This window comes from Scophthalmus maximus, chromosome 6 (genome assembly GCF_022379125.1).
Source record: "Scophthalmus maximus strain ysfricsl-2021 chromosome 6, ASM2237912v1, whole genome shotgun sequence".
NCBI classification, from domain to species: Eukaryota; Metazoa; Chordata; class Actinopteri; order Pleuronectiformes; family Scophthalmidae; genus Scophthalmus; species Scophthalmus maximus.
Window position 1 is genome coordinate 3,144,859 of NC_061520.1, and position 20,142 is coordinate 3,165,000.

The 20,142-nt window shown below is 44.5% G+C and overlaps 3 protein-coding genes across 21 annotated transcripts in view; all 3 read right to left on the reverse strand.

The window, feature by feature from the left end:
• The window catches only part of LOC118308749 (NACHT, LRR and PYD domains-containing protein 12-like), a 988,189-nt gene extending 983,730 nt beyond the window's left edge, over window positions 1-4,459 (reverse strand). For 15 of the 17 annotated variants that reach the window (XR_004793322.2, XM_047332361.1, XM_047332365.1 and 12 more), the window contains exons 1-6: window positions 4,205-4,459; window positions 3,962-4,092; window positions 3,511-3,669; window positions 3,250-3,354; window positions 2,633-2,865; window positions 313-2,113 (exon numbers count right to left, since the gene is read on the reverse strand). Coding sequence is in view for 16 of the 17 variants with exons in the window: in XM_047332361.1 (XP_047188317.1) it covers window positions 313-2,113; window positions 2,633-2,865; window positions 3,250-3,354; window positions 3,511-3,669; window positions 3,962-3,972 (2,309 nt within the window). In the remaining variant the exon portion in view is untranslated. The remainder of the gene's footprint in view (window positions 1-312; window positions 2,114-2,632; window positions 2,866-3,249; window positions 3,355-3,510; window positions 3,670-3,961; window positions 4,093-4,204) is intronic. The other 2 variants (XM_047332378.1, XM_047332376.1) reach the window with 2 other exon arrangements.
• Window positions 4,460-4,616: 157 nt separating this feature from the next.
• On the reverse strand, window positions 4,617-16,143 carry LOC118308765 (dynein axonemal heavy chain 12-like). Of its 3 annotated transcripts, XM_047332440.1 has the most exons (15): window positions 16,059-16,143; window positions 15,869-15,983; window positions 14,290-14,442; window positions 13,438-13,490; window positions 12,379-12,513; window positions 11,805-11,963; window positions 10,948-11,193; window positions 9,490-9,661; window positions 8,875-8,980; window positions 8,490-8,669; window positions 8,206-8,334; window positions 7,947-8,075; window positions 6,845-7,001; window positions 6,422-6,749; window positions 4,617-6,283 (listed from the first exon to the last, which is right to left on the reverse strand). In XM_047332440.1, exons 3-14 carry the CDS (start codon window positions 14,421-14,423, stop codon window positions 6,559-6,561), a joined length of 1,791 nt encoding a protein of 596 aa, XP_047188396.1. In that variant the 5' UTR covers window positions 14,424-14,442; window positions 15,869-15,983; window positions 16,059-16,143; the 3' UTR covers window positions 4,617-6,283; window positions 6,422-6,558. The 3 variants fall into 3 exon arrangements, with proteins under 3 accessions (XP_047188396.1, XP_047188397.1, XP_047188398.1); XM_047332441.1 differs by having other exon boundaries at window positions 6,845-6,998; window positions 15,869-16,140; XM_047332442.1 differs by lacking the exon at window positions 11,805-11,963 and having other exon boundaries at window positions 15,869-16,140.
• A 987-nt stretch (window positions 16,144-17,130) lies between these two features.
• rps23 (ribosomal protein S23) lies at window positions 17,131-19,815 on the reverse strand. The gene is made up of 4 exons (XM_035630199.1): window positions 19,705-19,815; window positions 18,361-18,520; window positions 17,814-17,934; window positions 17,131-17,320 (listed from the first exon to the last, which is right to left on the reverse strand). Exons 1-4 carry the CDS (start codon window positions 19,706-19,708, stop codon window positions 17,174-17,176), a joined length of 432 nt encoding a protein of 143 aa, XP_035486092.1. The 5' UTR covers window positions 19,709-19,815; the 3' UTR covers window positions 17,131-17,173.
• Window positions 19,816-20,142: the final 327 nt, after the last annotated feature.

Genomic DNA, 20,142 nt, shown 5'->3' on the forward strand with positions numbered 1-20,142 from the left:
TTCACGCTCACGTCTGGACCAATGACTGTGGATAAAGATGGACGACATGTCAGCTCCCAAAAGTGAACCCCAAAGATCTGTGTCGCCCCCTGGTGGCTGGCTGCAGTACAGGTCATGAACCAGTATGTTTAGATTTAATTCGTGTTTAGATCCTATAACAACATGGTGACACATCGTAATTGGCCACAGACTCTGACTCCAAATGACGTCACCAGAACAAGATGGCGGCGCCAGTATCTGAGATATTGTGGCTTCAGTTTAGTTCAGTGGAAGGAAGTGGAGACACGTCGTCCATCATTGGTCTGGACTCACCGAGCCTTTCTGCAGTTCCTCACAGCTGGGATCAGTCTCTGTCGTCCCTTATCTGACGCGTTGTACTTCTTCAGATCCAACTCATCCAGAACCTCCTCTGACATCTGCAGCATGTAGGCCAGAGCAGAGCAGTGGATCTCAGAGAGTTTCTTCTCTGATCTGTTCTCTGACTTCAGGAACTCTTGGATCTCCTGATGTACTGAGAGGTCGTTCATCTCCATCAGACAGTGGAAGATGTTGATGCTTCTGTCAGGAGAGATTTTATCACTGTTCATCTTCTTCAGGTTGTTGATGACTCTCTGGATGATCTTTGGATCGTTTTCTCTCTGACCCATCAGGCCGCTTAAGAGTCTCTGGTTGGACTCCAGACAGAGGCCATGAAGGAAGCGAACAAACAGATCCAGGTGGCCATTTTGACTTTCAAGGGATTTCTTCATGGTCGTCTTTAGAAAGTCTTCCATAGGAGAGTCACGTGTGTTGTTCCAATTTTTTACCAGGAAGTCGTTGACTACTTTTCTGTGTTTGTTGGTGTAACAGTGGAACATGTAGACTGCAGCCAGGAACTCCTGAACGCTCAGATGAACAAAGCAGTAGACGGTTTTCTGGAAGATCACACACTCTCTTCTGAAAATCTCAGTACAAACTCCTGAGTACACCGAGGCCTCTGTGACGTCAAGACCACAGTGCTCCAGGTCTTCTTGGTAGAACATGATGTTTCCTGTCTGCAGATGTTCAAACGCCAGCCTCCCCAGCTTCAGGAGAACTTCCATTTCAGCCTCCGTCAGCTCCTGTGGACTCGTCTCACGTCCTTCATGATACTTGTCTTTCTTCCTCCTTGTCTGAACCAGCAGGAAGTGTGAGTACAGGTCAGTCAGGGTCTTGGGCAGCTCTTCTCTCTGGTCTGTGGTCAACATGTGCTCCAGAACTGTAGCACTGATCCAGCAGAAGACTGGGATTTGACACATGATGTGGAGGCTCCTGGACGTCTTCACGTGTGAGATGATTCTGCTGGACAGCTCTTCATCACTGAACCTTCTCCTGAAGTACTCCTCCCTCTGGGCGTCGGTGAAGCCTCGTACTTCTGTTACCCTGTCAACACAAGTTGGAGGGATCTGATTGGCCGCAGAAGGTCGAGAAGTTATCCAGACAAGAGCGGAGGGAAGCAGATTCCCCTGGATGAGGTTCGTCAGCAGCACGTTGACTGATGACCTCTGTGTGACATCAGACACAACCTCCCTGTGGTTGAAATCCAGAGAACGTCTGCTTTCATCCAGGCCGTCAAAGATGAACAACAGTCTACAGACAGCGAGCTTCTCCTCTGTGACCTTCTGTAATGTTGGATGGAAAGCATGGAGCAGCGTGAGAAGACTGTGCTGCTGGTCTTTCATCAGGTTCAGCTCCCTGAACGAAAGCAGAATCAGCAGACTGACGTCTTGGTTTTCCAAACCCTCGGCCCAGTCCAGAGTGAACTTCTGCACTGAGAAGCTTTTTCCAACGCCAGCGACGCCGTTCGTCAGGACGACTCTGATGCGTCTCTGCTGGTCGGGTCCGTCTTTAAAGATGTCGTGGCACTTGATGGGAGTTTCATGGAGGGTCTTCTTCTTGGAAGTCGTCTCCAGCTGCCTCACCTCATGTTGGGTATTGACCTCTTCACTCTGTCCCTCTGTGATGTAGAGCTCAGTGAAGATCCTGTTGAGGAGGGTTTCACTTCCTCTGTCATCACTTCCTTCAGTCACACGTTCACATCTCCTCCTCAGACTGATCTTATGTTCATCTAGAACCTGCTGAAGACCACGATCTGCTGAAAGACAAGAACCAGAGTCAGACTAAAGACAGAGAATCTGATGATCACTTTCATCAGATACATCCAACTATGAACGGACGAATCTTTGTCTTTCTGTTTCTAGGATTTCTAGACAACAGCTCATACGATCGACGTCGAACTTGGCGGGTGTTTGTCTGAGGACCAGAGGAAGTGAAGTGTTTAATTTTGGATTAAACAGTTCAAGAAAATCAAATACACAAACTATAAATCATTGATAGAAAAATTACACAAACATGTAACTGTAAGTTGGATGAAAGTCCAGCAATAACAAATGAACCTTGTCGAGTGTGAGGTTGTTTGAATGATGCCCTCAAGAAAATGAGCTGGATTAAAACAAAACAATCAGCCCGACTGACAGACACATTCAGAACTGGACCTTTATTAAAAACTCAAGACAAATCAAAGGTTTATAATCTTGTGTTTTTTATAATCATATTAAAAGTCAGTGCTGAATGATTTAACAAATGAAACCATCAGACAGAAGTTCAGTCTCACTCTGCAGAGAGCTGCTCTGACCTGCTGTCTGAGCTCCAGGTCCTGTTCTGGATCTTTTTCCACACTGGGGACAGGAGGACTCTCCTGGTGAACCCGACTGGTCCCAGTATGAGGTGATGCAGCGTCTGCAGAGCCAGTGTCCACAGCTGGTGGAGACTGGATCCTTCAGGACGTCCTGACAAGAAGCACAGCAGGACGGCAGCTTCTCCTCAGAAACATGACTCCTCTTCTCTCTGTGGACATGGAGACTTTTCTTTATGACACATTACATCAGTGACGGCAAACCCACAGATCTCTAGTCCAATGAAAATATCATCTCACACAATCTTTTTTCACGTTACGTGCAGTTAAACATTTGCAAGTTGTGGTGTAAACATTTCTATTGACTTTTCCCATTTTTGTACCTTTGAAAATGAAAAAAAATATTTCATCAGTTCTGCTTCTCTTCAATGTTCCTGCACAAAACCTCTGAGCAGGTTCAATGAAGAACAAACACAATGTGACTGTGTATTAAGAAAAATCCTGAGTAAAGAACTTTGGCACCAACTCATAAATTTGAAATCCATTTCAACACTGAATCGTGTTCAGACCAGTTCACAGTAGAAACAGTCTCTTACTCAGAGTGTGAGGGTCCAGGTTCACGACTGAAGTTTGGAGGACGACCTTTGGACCGGTCACTCTTCATGGACACACAGCTGGACACTGGAGACTCTGATCTTTGTCTGTGGACAAATCACATCATCAGAACTTGTAATGATCATCTTCCCTTTCTGAACATTTCCTCTGTGACTGGAAACTGTGAAGAGTTTCTACATCGACATGTTGGAGGTTGATTGACTGAACCAGACACAAAGTGAAGTGTGGACACAGTCTCTTACTCAGAGTGTGAGGGTCCAGGTTCACCACTGAAGTTTGGCATACGACCTTTGGACCGGTCACTATTCATGGACACACAGCTGGACACTGGAGACTCTGTTCTGTCCTCATCTTCCTCCAGATCACTCATCTTCTCTGGTCTGAGAGGTGAAGCTCCAACACTGGAGACACACAAGCTCATTATAATAAACACAGTCAGTACTGCAAGTCTAAAGTTAGAGGCTCCTCATTGGTTTAACATGTGTACAATTAAAACCATGTGTATCATCTGTCCATCATAGAGACAAAGTTTGACTCTAGATACACAACACACGTCACGTTTATCTGTGAGCGCACAGAGACCAGGAGACCAGACAGGAAGAGACTCCACAGAATAAAAGAATCAGTGATGAGTCGTCTTCACTTCATAGTCTCTCTTCTTCCTGCTTCTCCTGTGGACGACTGTTCACTCACTGTTCCTCCATGTTCGTCTCCTCGTCCTCTCTTGTTCCAACGAGTGTTCAGAGCTGTGACTCTGTCGTTTCCTCTGTTCTGATGAACCAACTCTTCTCTGTGATCGAGCCTGGACCTTCCTCCCACAGACGCTGCTCACAGGCACCAACATGGGACAGTCACCACTTTCAATGAGTTATAGTAATAACTGTTATGTATTTTTAATAAAGGAGAAAAAACTGAAGTCAAATTATATGAACTCACATGAGGCAGTTTCCTGTTTTCCTCCTGTTCTGCTCAGTTAAAATGGAGTCTGACTCTGAACACTTTCGTTTTCAGCTGCTCCTCCCCTGTGTGTGTGTGTGTGTGTGTGTGTGTGTGTGTGTGTGTGTGTGTGTGTGTGTGTGTGTGTGTGTGTGTTTGTGTGTGTGTGTGGGTGTGTGTTTGTGTGTGTGTGTGTGTGTGTACAGATGATTAAATCCTGCTCAGTTGAAATGGACTCTGACTCCACAGAACACTTTCGTTTTCAGCTGCTCCTCCCTCTGTGTGTGTGTGTGTGTGTGTGTGTTTGTCTGTTCTGTTCCCACTTGAACCAATCAGCTCCAAAAGTTAATCATTTGTAGATATGTTACGGGCTGTACTATGATCGCTCAAGCTCAGAAAGACAGCACTCAGATCAGGATTCAGGATCTGTGCATTTAATCCTATGGAATTAGCAAGGGACACGGTCAACATACACAGGCTGTCAGGCCTCTCCCTCAGTCTCCTGCAGCAGGTCACAAAACATGCAAACAAGGACAAAATCTCTGTTTTGTCTATGTCCTTGAATTATAACTGAACAAAAACAAACGGAAACACTCATCAATATGTTAACACTGATAAGGTTGCATTTATACAGTGCAAGACAAAATACAACCCCCCCCCCCCCCACACACACACAACAAGTAACATTGAACTATTGACATTATGCCAGAAAATATCACAGAGATTCTGAGTATGTTCACAAAAATTACAAAAAAATAGTAAAATAATGTGAGCAACATATTGACACAGCTACAGATACATACTTCAAGTCAGCCCTTCTTTGTCTCTCTCTCTCACACACACAAACACATACACACACAGTCACCATTTTAAATTAGCTCATAGCTTCATACACACTTGAGTTCTATTAATAAATGTAATGTATTTTTAATAAATGAGAGAAAACTGAGGTCAGATAATATGAACTCACCTGCGTCAGTTTCCTGTTTTCCAGCTGTTCTGCTCAGGTGAAATGGACTCTGACTCCAGCTGCTCCTCCCTCTGTGTGTGTGTGTGTGTGTGTGTGTGTGTGTGTGTGTGTGTGTGTACAGATGATTAACTCCTGCTCAGGTGAAATGGACTCTGACGTGTGTGTTCTGTCCCCACAAGTTAATCATCTGTGGACACACACACACACACACACACACACACACACACATCATCATCATCATCATCTCCAAAAGTTTATCATTTGTAGATACATACTTCAAGTCAGCCCTTCTTTGTCTCTCTCACACACATGATATTATAATCCTGTATCATTTCAATATTATTATTTTTCAATCTTTATCATAAAGCTTACACACACACACACACACACACACACACACACACACACACACACTTATTTAATCTTGTCTTGATACTTCATCGCAAAACAATCAAATCAATTTAACTTGATCAAGACAGAAAAAAAACAGGACAACTCATCTGAAAAATAAGAGTATGGACAAAATGTGATGCGTTTTCAAAATTGATAATTAGAGAGAAACTACGGGAGAGTATTAGGGCCAGTCATAAGAAGAAGAAGAAATGAGGAATCTAGTCGAAAATTGTGACCCGGAAGCACTTTTCAGCTCCAAACAACCGGATATCGATGTTTTGTTAGCCAGTTTGCTAAGCTAACGCTAGCTGCTAACAAAGTTGTAAAGCTGCGATATTATGATGGACAGTTGAATCTGGAAGAAACGACGCGGTGACAACGCGTGTTTGAACATGGACGTTGACGTGTGTCCTGACACGATAACGTTCACCTGCAAACAACCGTTCATGAATTTATAGAGTCGCGCAGTTAGCGGAGCTAGCGTAGCTTTGCTAACGTTAGTGATCGTGGACGTGTGAACTGGAACCACAACACGGACGTTTAGGGACATTTAAACTTTAATCTCGATATTTCAACTTGATTCTCGACATTTTGACTCTCGAAATGTTAAATAAATTAATAAATACTTCCCCCTCATCTTTCCTCTTCTGCCAGGTCCTAATACTCTTCTGTAAGAAACACCAATTAGAAGCTGACACCATTTTCCCCCTAAACAACTCTGACATGATAATATGTTGTTTCACTTTTTTGTTTTCCATCCTTTGATGAAAATAGAAATATTTTTGGTTCACATCAGTTGTTTTTGCTTTGATGCTTCATAAAAACATTTTTTTTAAAAAGGGGCAGGAAGAAACATCTCTGATAGAAAAATACAATAAAATATTTTCTTAAAAAATTAAAATTTCTTTCTTGTCTCTCACTATTAAATATGATGTGGAATACGAGGAAATATATTTTTTTACATTATAATTTTTATCAAATTTCCCGCTCCTCACTCCCGCGTCACCCTGGGCGTGTTGCCCTGGCGACCGCAGTAGAGGTCGTACTCCCGGTACAGGACGTAGTCCTTCAGTCGCCCCGGCAACGGCAGGAAGCTCATGAAGACGGGCGATCGGAGACGGAGGCGCCCGAGACAGCGACGGATCCGCAGCCGGCAGAGATGCTGCAGACAGCGAGCGTTTTCTGAGGAGGAGGAGGAGGAGGAAGATTGAGGATAGACTGTTCGTCTTCCTCGGAGGAAGAGATCAATGCAAGTTTTGATGTTGGGGGTTTTTCACCTTGCAGCCTGCAGATGTCGGGCCACTGCCGCTGCTCCATCAGCGCCGCCTTCAGCTTGGAGCACAGGGTCACGTGATCCATGTAGTCGAGCAGGACGCGAACCATGTGACCCGACAGGTGCTTCAGCCATCTGACGGTGATCACCTCGCAGAACTGCTTCAAGGAGACGTACACAACAGACACAACCGGGTTTTCAGCAAGAGAGGCGACAGCAACACTCCGCTGTCCAGCCTGGTGTCGAGTTGCTCTTTAAAACAAGTGCCCATATTAGGCGTTTCACGTGTTTTCCTTTCCGTTAGTTTGGTCAAATGAGTTTTTCTGCATGTAACAGTTCTGCCAAGTCACAGAAGGTCAACGTTCGCCACAAAGGGATTTCCGCCTGTCCAACAGAAAACACGGTCGAATTGTCACATTTGCTCAGGAAGTTTTCTAAACCTTGAAGTGACCCTATCGTCTTTTCCTCTCTACTATTCCTTGACCTCAGTGGAAAACGTCACGAGGTCAAGGAAAGGTGTAAAGGAGGATTCATAGGACTTAGGAAAAGCCGACAGCGCTGCCACTGAACTACGCCATTATGCGACGGCGGCTGTTAAAGATGAACAACAAAAACCTCAGCGGCTTCATCGGCATGTTTCAGTGTTTAACCACCGTGTGACATCACATGTTATGATTCATATGTAACATGACATGATGACGTGCGTCTCTGGGTCATATTCATACTCATCTTCTTCTTCTACTTCGGATTGAATCGTTTACGTTCTTGCATGGCACATCACGTTAAATATCGCCGCCACAATGAATTGTGGGGGCGTCGATATCTCCTTTCTTTTCACAAAGGAAGCTCCAGTGTGCCCTCTGCTAAAGGAGGTAGGCGAGGAAGCATCGAAGCTCCTTTCCTCTGCATTTAGAGAAGCCGAACAGCTCTTATCATGGCTGCTGATGAAATACCTCCGGGTCACGTCAACATTGAGGAAACTTTCCAAGCAAATTTGACAATTCGACCGTACCCTCTAAATGCTTAGGAAAGGAGCTTCAGTGCTTCCTTTCCTATCTCCTTTACCAGCGTGTGACCCCTCTGGTTCAGCCCCTGTTCCTTCTCACCATAGTGTCTTTGATCACTGAGTTGGTCCAGCCCTCGTAGTCTTCTGGCACGTGGGAGCCGTTGCCGTAGGGACAGTTGAAGCAGCGTTCCACGTCGTAACCATAGTTGCACAGCATTCTGAGAACCAACTAAAACACACACACACACACACACACACACACACAGAGAAAACAGGCCCGGTTAGATGAAAGTGTAAAAGTAAAGCTGCTGATGGAGAAAAGTTCCAGAGATGATGAATGATGGACGTGAGCAGTTCACCTCGTCTTTCAGGGCGTACTGCAGCGCGGAGGGGAAGTGCGTCGTGTTCACTCTGCAGTAATAGTTGACGTTGGCTCCAAACCTCAGGAGCAGGTCGATCAACTCGTAGTTGCCCGAACGCAGTGCAACCTTAAAAGACGGGCAGGGGATTCTGTTGGTATTTTCTCTCCTTTTTTTTCTTCTTCTGCCTGATGATTCAACAAAGTATTGGATCTGACAGGACGACCAGCACGCACACACACACACACACACAAACACACAAACACACACACACACACGGGTACCTGCAGACATTTGATGGGGTCTTGGTTGGCCATGGCTCCAGCCTCCAGCAGCAGTTTGGCCGACGGCACGTCGTCGTTGCAGACGGCGAAGAAGAGAGCCGACCTCCTCTCGTCGTCGTAGTTGCGACGAATTGAAGGGTGGAGCATGTAGTTGGGATCATAACCTGCATCCAGCAAGGCCTGATGGGAGTCGGGAGGGGGAGAGGTAGAGGGAAAGGGGGGGGGGGGGGGACTGTTGTTCATGACAATTCTGCATTAAATATCAATGTCAGAAAATCAAGAATCAACTCCCTTTTAGATGGGACTTCTTTCTTTTATAACTGTACAGTAAAGTACAGCTTCATAATTCACACACACACACACACACACACATACACACACACACCTTGAGGCAGTGTGTGTGTCCTCCTGCGGCAGCGGAGTGCAGAGGACTCATCCCACTGTCGTTTACTTCTCCAACTGAAGTCACTGGAATCAGCAGCTTTAAGGCTCTGAGGAACACACACACACAACAGGATAGTATTAGACATATATAAACTACTGTACGTGCACTATTAAAAAATCCTTCATTGGTTGAGTATTGTGCATCCAGTGTTCTTGAATGTGGGGAACTCCGAGAACAGTGGATACCACATTTCCCATAATGCACCTGAATAGCGCCTCTAATTAGACGGTCCCTGTAAGTGTCCCTTAATTTCTGGTACTTTCAGTTGCTGAATTTCATCTGATTTATTTCCACCAGCACTACAACTTTAGATTTGCATGTCTTTTTGGATTTGATAAAAATTCTATCTATGTTTTAATCCCCCCCCCCTGCCCTTGTGTGTATTAATTCCAAATAGTTATAATATTTGCATTTGAACTGTCTCGTCATGACTCGTCAGTCTCAAATAAAGTTTGTTCCAAAAATAATATGATTTCAAACAACTTAAAACGCATCGTTGATGCTTTTGCATAAAAAATCTAAATGAAAGTGCGAATAAAAAGATGCGACAGTTACTGCAGGTGTCCTCTGTGAGCGACGCGGTGGATCGGCATGTGTCCCGTGTGTTTGGCCACGTTGGCGTCGGCGCCACGTTCCAGCAGCAGACTGATGACGGCCGGATCTCCGGCGGAGGACGCCTCGTACAGGACGGACGCCTCGTCCTGCGCCTGGGACAAGACGTCTGCGCCTGCGGGAGGCGCACAACAACAACAACAACAACAACAACACACTTAACTGTAGAAAATGATCAAGAAAACAAAAAAAAATGATCTGAAAGAATGATTTTCAGATATAAACCCACTCTGAACATCTTTAAAGACTTGTGACATCATCAGCTTAATTGATGCAACTGCACCAATCAGCTGCCACGGCTGCTATCAATTAGCTGCTCTTTTCCCAAATGCGTGATTTCCTGAGGCTTCTTCTTTCCTTGCTGAACTGCAGCAGGGGGAAACTAACAAAGACCGAAGTTTTTCCCATTAAATGGTTTCAACTCCCCTTTCGCTTGATTCAGATTCACGTTGGGAATAATAACATGGTTCAAATGCGTGGGAGGAGTTTGCAAAAAAAGATCCATGCGTTCATCTTGGCTTGGCACTTAAATAAAGAGATTAAACAAGCGATTAGCAGATTCTCTTGACCTCTCAGACATTGAGGCCACTGTCGTAATTCGTTCCTGGTTTCAAATCAATTAGAAGCGGATGGAGCCGATCGGATGTTTTTATATGTACAAACCTGCTCATCATGCAAGTAAATTCTACCTAAAGTCCAATCTGACTGCACCTGAAGACGCAGCTGTTACTATCAAAAGAAAAATGATTACAAACTCCTCTAGATGTTTTTTTGGGTAATACTGAAAAGATCTGTTACTTTTATTTGCAGACGATATTTTCCTAAAAAGATGCTAGAATTGAACATCAATAAAAGATAAGGCAGTAAAGTAGACCACCTGCAACAGTTAACCAATTAATCGATTAGTAATCGACTACTAAACAAAACGCCACTAACTATTTTGATCGGTTGGAGTAGTTTTTATATTATTATTCTCTGATTTCAGCCTCTTAAATTTGAATATCTTCTGGTTTCTTTGCTCCTCTGTGACAGTGAACTGAATATCTTTGGTGTGTGGACAAAAACAAAACATCGTCTCGGTGGTTTTGGGAAACACGTTGGACATTTTTCAGCCATTTTTATGAACCAAAGAACTGATCGAATAATGGAGAACATATTGTTAGCTGGAGTCCTGCAGTAAAGGTCACTGGTAAGTAAAGATGGAAATACACTTTATTACCTTTCATGAGGACTAAAGGCCTCAAGCATTAATGAAGAGTAAACTGTGGCATTGCTGATGTGCTGTATTAGTCTACCATTAATTTGGGAATTCCAATAATCAGTTCCATGATGATCTGGTATTTGCATGACTCTGTTCTTATTGGTTGAAGAACCTACGACAAACCTTTTTCACAGCCTCACCTCTCCTCAGCAGAGTCTGCACCACCTCCAGGTGTCCGGACTGAGCTGCCAGCGCCAGCGGCGTGAGGCCGTAGTGGCTGCGGGGGTCCGCCCGGGCCCCGGCGTCCAGCAGCAGGGTCACCAGTGCCGCTTTGCCCAGCCGCGAGGCCTCGTGGAGGGGCGTGCGTCCGTGGCAGCACTCCTGGTTCACCGCGGAGCCCCTGAGGAGCAGCAGCCTCACCAGGTCCGGCCGGTCGGAGCGGATCGCTGCAGCAGGACAGAGGCGGAATCAGACGATGTGTGATTCTGCACATGATAATAATAATGGCACTTTTCATTGCTCAAAGCAATCTACATGAGACAAACAAGTAGTAGGAAGAGTTTTACAATACAGACAACCCAGTGTTGTGTACTAAGTAGCGATGATGTGAAGATGTATTGAAGAGAAGTCCGCCCACACCGTCTTGATTGTATATAAAGGTTTATTACAAAAAGACCAGCATCAATTCAAGCACTGCAGAGCTTGGAGAGCATCCAGCCAAAGGAAAACTCTGTTCATACTGCGTAAAACGTAGACTTATATAGGACCGTTGTGTACTTCAGAAGGAACCTCTGGTGTCACATTTGTTTTATACAATGCAAGAAGTAGACCAAATAGGGCCTTGCAAGGAAAGCTCAGGGGGTCGTCAGGAGGCCCCTGACATAACATCACAGAGCAAGAAACACGTGGACCACACGTGCTACTCACATTGACAATATATTGACAAAAAGACACTACACCAGGAAAACATGGAAAATATGAATCTTCAGGGTGGTAATATTGATAGTTATTCCCCATGTGCAACTATTGCTACTGGGGGCGATGCTGCCCGGCCTACCTACGAGCAGCGGCGAGTCCTGCTCGTGGTCCTGAGTGTCCGGCTGGGATCCACGCGTGAGGAGCAAGGAGGCGTTTTCCATCAGGCCTTGTTCCACTGCCAGGAACAGAGGAGTCTGACCCCGGGGGGTGCGACGCTCCACGGAGTCCGGGCCTGAAGCTGCACGGACGACAACGAGATGCCTTGAGCTCGTCGCGTCGGTTTTATTGGACACGCGGGACTCGACCACTTTGAAATAACCAACGGTGCAATATTGATATTTATTCCCCATGTGCAACTATTGCTACTGCTCTGTACATATTATTTATATTTTTACATTTTGTTATATTTTGTATAAACATACTGTTTGTTTTTTTTTTTTATTCCTGTAAATTTCTTTCTATTCTTCTATGTCTCCTACATTCGTTCCACTGTGCTGCTGTAACAAACAAATGTCCCCATTGTGGGACAAATAAAGGAATATCTTATCTTATCTCATCTTATGTTAATGGACGAGGGTGATTTAGTTGTTGTTGTTGTGGTCGTCGTCGTCGTTGTTGTTGCTGTTGTTGTTGTAAGACCTGCAGGCACGAACCTTGGAGTGTGAGCTCCAGGAGGGTTTGGTTGCTCTGCGCCGCTGCCTCGTGGAGAGGAATCCAGCCCCGGACGTCCGTCTGTAGGAACTCATCTTTCTGTTGGACACACAGGTTCCTCAAGAGCCTCTCATCACCTGGAGCGACGGACAGACGGGGAACTTAAAGCTCTGCTCCGGATCTGCTCCGGGTCAAATTGAAATACTCTACTGTTAAGATACGTTTTTTTCTTTCTACAAAATAAGCAAAATTGCGCCAGATGGTAAAAAAAACCAAACAGTTTTATATGGTTGTAAAGGCAATATTGTATCAAAGACCAAAGTTTTCTTTCCCGACCTAGGATTGACTTTTCATCAGGTATACTCACCCTGGTCTCAATATTTCTAGGTCCGCAACAAACCATTGTTTTCATTATCGATTAGTCTGACGATTATTTTTCTCGATTCATCGATTCATAAAATGTCATAAAATGGTAGAAAAATGTCTATCGTGTTTCCCAAACTCCAACATGTTGCTTTGGTTTGTCCACACACCAAAGATATTCAGTTCACTGTCACAGAGGAGCAAAGAAACCAGAACATACTCACATTGAAGAAGCTGAAATCAGAGAATTATGACTTTTTTTTTCTCAAAAACTACTTGAAGGGATAAATCGATTATCAAAATAGGTGGCGATTAATTTAGTAGTCGATTACTAATCCACTAATTGATTAACAGTTGCAGTTCTTAATATTTCCTCATCTTTTTGGGGTGTGTTTTAGAAGGAAAATGATCTTTAAAGCGTCGTCGTCATGACGAGCCTAAGTCTTACATTTTCTTTCCCATGTGGCTTTAAAAACAAACATGTGACTAATAAAGAAAAAGCCTAAACTGGAAATTTAGTAACATCAATGAACAATGTGGCAACAACTGGAGAGACAAGCAAAGAAGTCCGTCGACCTCCAACTCCTGCTGCCATGACAATCTCCTAAGGGAAGCTGAGAAAGCAAAAAATACCTGAAAGATTCTTTACTTTTTTAAAATAATAAATCACGGGTGCGTCCCCCTCCTCCCCCCCTCACCTCGTCTGATAGCGGTGAAGATCGTGCTGTTGTCTCTGTGGTCGGATCCAGAGCTGTGACGAAAAGAGTTTATGTCACAAACAATACAATTAAAAATATAACAATACTCAGCAAAACTGAACTGAAAAAAGTCTTGTATTGTTGTTGTTGAATTGTTGTTAAATCATAATATTTATACACTAAATAAGTCCAACGGACATCAGACATCCCAGTCTCGTTAAGCTCGTCTCAGAAGGAATCATTGTCAATTTAACTAACACTACTGATCAGAAAATCTGACGTTTAAACATCCAAACATTTAGAGAGAATGTAAGAAAAAACTGCTTTTTTTATTATTATTTTTCGTTACAACAAATTGGTTGAACAAATGAATTGAAACGTATTTTATAAATATAAAAAAAAACTGTTAAAAAGGCAAAATAACATAGATATATGTGTCAAATTAACCAAAATTAGAGTTATTTTATTAACGGATAAAGTAAAGCAAAGTAAAAAATATAAACCTCCCCCCCAAACTAATGTGCGATTGAAAGAAAAGTGAAGAGCTTCAAACTTCTTTTCACACCACATTTGAATTATTATCTATTCACATATATTGAGCTCTATGTTTGACTTGATCGTATTTAATAATACGTTTGATCTGATCTGTTGAGAGCCTTTTGCGAGGGTCAAATTGTGGTTCTCTCTCCTCCAACAGAAGATTATTTACGCGTAGATAAAACAACTCAATGAACTAAATTAAGACGAAGAGAGGAAATGCAGATAGGATGAGATGAACTCCGGTGGGTGGTGGGCTGCAGGACCTTGTCGGCTGAGGAAACAGTTTCCCGTCCTGGTGTCGGTTCCACTCACCTGCCCTCGTCCCTGTGAGTTTCCTTCTGTTTGCTTCTCTCCAGCAGACTCTGCTCGATCACGTACTGAGCAGCCACGTCGTCGTCCTCTTCATCCTCCTCCTCCTCCTTCAACCCGGATCTCTGGAGCTCCATGTTGTCCACATGCAGGGTCCTGTTCAAAAAAAAGAGAGACAGAGAGGGAGCGTTGTGTTTTAATAATTCACTAATCTTGCGTGTGTTCGTGATCAGCGGGTTCATGTTTGATTAAAGCTCATGATTCCATGGCGCAGTACGTGGCCAAAAATATGTGGACGACTGAACGGTGAAGGGCGTCAACCGGCTCCCGTCAACCAGAGCCCAGAGTTTTCTCTCTCCTGGGGCCACAGGACCAGCAGGGAGGTCGCCCACTGGCGATGAGGTCTGGCTCACAGTCGTCACTCCAGAGGTGTTGGTTGGGGTCGAGGAGCTCGGGGCTCTTTGCAGCTCAGTCCGCTTCTTCCCACACTTCACTGGGAAAAACCAAGGATGGATTCTCTTCGGGGACAGTGCCCCGGGGGCCACGGACTGCCGGGGGGGGGGGGCCCCCAAGGTGAAACGCCAGGGCCCTTAGTCCCCTCAGCACCTACAATATGAGAGGGGGCCTCATGGCTGACCACTAGGGCCCCTCTTATAGTTGATGATTTTGCCAGGAGGAAGTGGAGAAAGACCCCAAAGACTTTCTTCTCATGTGCCATCCATCCATCTTTATCTATTAAGGGTGTTGGGGGGGCTGTAGAGGCGGGGGTTCTATCACAGGGCGACATACAGGGACAAACATCTGTTCACTTTCACACCTACAGACAAGAGTCTCCAATTAACTGAAACCCAGCCTGCATGTCTTTGGGGATGATGATGTGGGATGAAGCCAGAGAACCCGCGCAGACTACATGCAAACTCCCCACAGAAAGCCCCTGGTCGCTCGGAATCAGGACGCGAACCCCCGACCTTCTTGCTGTGAGGCGACAGCGCCGACCACTACGCCACCGTGCCGCCCTGGTGTTGACACGGGAAAAGGTTTTCCCCTAAATCACACGTACGCTGTTCTCGAAAGTTGTGTCTTCCCAAGTCTCCAGTCGAATGTAAATCACTGCACAACTTTACTTCAAGTTTTCTTAGCGTTCTTTTTTTATGCTCCCGTGTATTTGAGACGTCTGCAGTTCAGTTCCTGCTCGGGACCTTTGCTTCACGTCCTCTGTCAAACACAAAAGCGCTCTTCCGTCTGTGAAGTGTTTTAAAATGTAGTTTCCTTGACAAAACATACTCGCATTCTCCCCCTCAGTGGAATTATAATAAAACCAGCAGGAGAAACAGACTCGGGCCTTAAAGTGTGTGAACGTCAACGTTCGGTGGCAGAAGACGTCGACGTGACTCGTGTCCCGTATCAGACAAGCACTGTGGGATTTTCAATCATCTCAATACAGTACACAACCATAAGTATATATTCCCAAATCTTAAACTCAGTGCAGGTTCAGTTTGCACAAGAGAAGCACAAAGAGATCAGTAATAATATTTTTTTGGCGTGTCATTTTGTGCAGACGGATGTGGCAACATTTTATTACCTGCTGGTTTTGTGTTGGGCCGTTATTAATCCGATGTGGAGTCGCTGCAGATTAAAGGAGGATCTGTCGTTGTTGTTGTTGTTGTTGTGCCTGGAGGCGTTTCTCTGACCTGCGACTGAAACCAGAGCTGTAATCTCTGCGGCGTTATGTCAATAAATCAAAGTTCCTCACAGTGGCCCGGTTTGCTCACTAGATTAACGCGTCCGACTTTGTGAAGGTGTGGTGATAATAGTCCTGCACAGAGAGTGGAGGTTCATGCGAGCCGCTGGCTCCAGGACGCGTCTCTGGTGGTCACAGGAATCCTGTTTCTATATTTACCACCGCAGCTCAGAACTGATCAGCAGACGAGCGAGTGTGACTTTACGGGGGCGACCACTTACATCAGATTATTATTATCATTCACATGACCAGAGTCAACGTGCACAGTAAACAGGCCTTAGGGCCAAAAATATGGGAAGGTTGTGGTTTTAAACTCATGAGAAATATAATAATACTATACTATAATACTTAGTGCTACTGGTCTCTGCTGGAGCTTTAGACGTGCACTCCCCTGAACAACCTGTACAGCAGTAATTCTCAGAAACATATTGCACATTTCTTTTATAGTTTTATTCCACACATTTATTATTTTATTAGTTTGCTTCAATTATTGCTCCTGTGTGCTCTTACATTTTAATTTGCTTTATCCTCCCTTTATTTTTCTATTCACTTTGTTTCCCCATGTTCAAATTCATAATTCCTTGAATGCGAGAACCTACTTGGCAATAAACGCAATTCTGATTCTGATGCTCAGCGGTCATAAGATTAGAAGCAAAGTGCCCACTGGAACCAGTGCACAAGTAGAACAGTGTTGCCCTCTGCTCCAAACGTTCAGCTCTTGTGCATCTATAGAAAAGATTCATTATCACTTTTTAAAAACAAGACACCAACAATAGTTTGCACACAAGGCATCTTTTTGAGGTTCATTGTCTCTTTTTCTACCAAGCCCAAAATTATTTGGGTTGGTGGTTCGACTTCCAGCTTCTCCTAGTTGAAGTGTCCCTGGGCAGGACACTGAACCACAGCTGTTGGCCAGCTACTGACTGGGTGCATGAATGGATGAACTGAGGATATAATTGCAAACAATTTGGGGTAAAGGAGTGGGATATTTAAGGACCTAAAGGAATCCAAACACCTTCAATGACCTTAATAAAGGAAAATCTGAAAATCCTTATGTAAAAAATTGTTTGTGACAAATCAATGAAAACACAAAACAACCAGACTGTAATTGAAAATTTGTTTTATTTTATTTTCTGCCTCTACTGTTTATGACCTGGGTCTCTCCTTCTTGCCTTTGTAGAGAGCCAGCAGGGACACGTTGGCCACCTTGACCACCTTGAAACGGACTCCGGGGATATCACCCACGGCGTGACCTTTACGCCCGAATCCCGCCACCAGAACCTCGTCGTTCTCCTGCAGGACGGGAGGAGAGAGGGGGTTAGAGAATGAGGAAATGAGGGGAAAAAAAAAGTCAACCAACAACCGTGAGTCTTGTTCATTAGACCAAATAACGAACGCCACATTTAGAAATCTGCCTAACAGAAGTTAACTTAGTACATATTTATTCATATATTCTGGAAAAAATTTGACCGATTAAATTCGCTGAAGCTTGAAGACTAAGATGTGGAGACACCAGACATTTTGTTCGAGCTGTGAATTTTTGAGCAGAAAGTATGAACCATTTCTCTAACTGATTTGCATTTAGAAGGACCATGATTACACCTTTTACAATTATAAGAATGAGATCTGTTCAGATTTGACCAGGCACCAATTTCCGTGGCGGCAACTTAGTGTGACGTGATTCCATTTAAATTTTTTGAGCTAGAATCTTTGATTTTCACGCCGACGACGCCGGCTGCACACATCAGCTGATAATTCAAGGGTCGAGCACAAGTTTGGCGTTTACCTCGATGAAGTTGAGGCAACCGTCATTGGGGACGAAGGCGGTGATCTTCTTGCCATTCTTGATGAGCTGCACTCGCACACATTTCCTGATGGCAGAGTTGGGCTGCTTAGCCTCAACACCTCTGCAGAGGAGAAACAAAAAGAAAAAAACAAACTTCAAAACTACGGCTGCAACTAACAATTATAAATTGTTGGTCATGTTTCCCCAAACTCCAAGATGATGTTTAGTTTTTTCCCCACCAAAGACTTTCAGTTTTCTGTCACAGAGGAGCAAAGAACCCAGAAATATTCACATTTAAGAAGCTGCAATTAGAGAATTTTGACCTGGCTTCACCTGCCACAGGAGACAACAACATGACCTGGGGCTTTGCATGTAATTTAGAGTTCAATATATATCTGGTGTGAGGGGTTTGACATCATCTACGTTATCAGAAGATGCTAAAGGCCTCAGAATTTGCCAGCTATCGTCTGTATCAGTTGCAGAGTTGTTCCCTCAGCCGTCACTTCGCCTTCAGATGTCTACAAGTTCAGCAGCTCGCGGTACTCACACTTTCTCCAGCACGATGCCCTTGGCGTGAGAGGCTCCTCCGAAGGGGTTGGCCTTCAGGGCGGTGCCCAGATGGGCCTTCTTGTACTGTTTATCGTGCCATTTCTGCTCACGGCGGTGGTTACGGAGCTTCCTGGCGGTACGCAGACCACGACACTTTCCTGGGGGAAAACAACGAGACCAGCGGCAAAATAAGTCGGCGCAGAAAACGGGGAACCAACATCTCTCACCTGGTTTCTCTCTGTGAGATGCTAAAATCTAGGAACAAATAATACTAAAAGAAGAGGCGCAAACTGGAGAAAGACCAACTGCACACTGAATGAAAGTCCGTCAGAGTCGGACTTATCTGGGAAATCTGTCGACTTTTAGAATGTTTTAGTCCAGTTGCAAGCTTGTTTGCCTTTTGTCCTAAATGTACGGAGACAGCGAGCTTTCCTATGGAGACGTCCATTGTGTCTGAGATGACGACACGTGATTCTCAGAGTTAAACGCATCGCCCTGACCAAGCTGGAGAGGGTTTTTCGGGGGGAGACATCATGCACTGACCACTGGTTGGATCCGTTAACAAACCAGTAAACCTCCTCAATGTACTGGGCCTCTTGCAATAAATACTTCTGCTTTATCTCCTTGTTCCTGATTCAGCGTCAACGCCATCAATTTTTTCCCATTACAAGGACTAACAAACATTAGGGATATAGTCACGTCATAGTGAGAAAGTACAGAGATATTGAAGACGATCTTGTGTCCCAGGAGGACGTGACTGTTACCAACAGGCACCAGAACCTTCCGAGACTGAATTCATCTAAATATTAACCTAGCAACATGTTTTGAATCATGCAACATGTGTTAGTATCATGCAACATGTGTTAGTATCATGCAACATGTGTTAGTATCCACAGTTTCACAGACCGATACTGATCAGACCCTGGGCGCTCCTGACGTGCATGTAGCTCAATGCTACCAAGCGCTAACGTGATGCTAAACAAAGCTAACGTAATCTGACGCGTGAAACAATAACGTCAACAATTCGAGGCTTTAATCACGCGGCCTTGAATTTATTACATTCCATGTGAACTGCGGCCGTTTTAAAAAAAAGTAATACGAAGGAAAGCTAAGCTAACTGTGCTAGCTCGCCGCCCGAGTGTCATGGCCGCTCCACGTTGCGGCGACAGAACGATCGCGGAACAACGGTCCGGTTTTAGTTTTTTTTAGACTCCCGGTCGACGGTCACCGGCACAGACGCGGCGGGGTTTCGCCCCGTGGGACGTTCACGCGCGGCGGCGATGAGAAGAATCGGCGGAAAACGCGGAATAATCCGTCGTTTTGGACGAAGTTCGTCACGTACCCATGTTTTCACGAGCGAGCCTGGGAGCGAAAGGAAGGATCCAGGGTGCACCGCGGTAAAGTGGAGTCCGAGGACCCCGTCGGCAGGTGGCCTCGCGACGTGCCTGACTGAAATTAGGACCTATCGAGTACAACATTTGATTTTCAATATGAATATAAATATCGATTTAGTTTTTTTTTCCATGTAGGGCAAATACCAGTAATGTTTACCGACCATTCCTCAATATTTTAAAAGTCATTCCAAAACTTTTTTAAAAACCCATTTTTTAAAATATGAATGTTTGATATATTATTTTTTGTAACTTATCAAAAGATATTTTGATATCAGTCACAAAAAACACACATTTAACCGGATACTAATCAAGCTTATATTATATAAAATATTTATAGCTCAACTTAATATAACTAAATGAGAAAAGAGTGATTAATCCACACTATT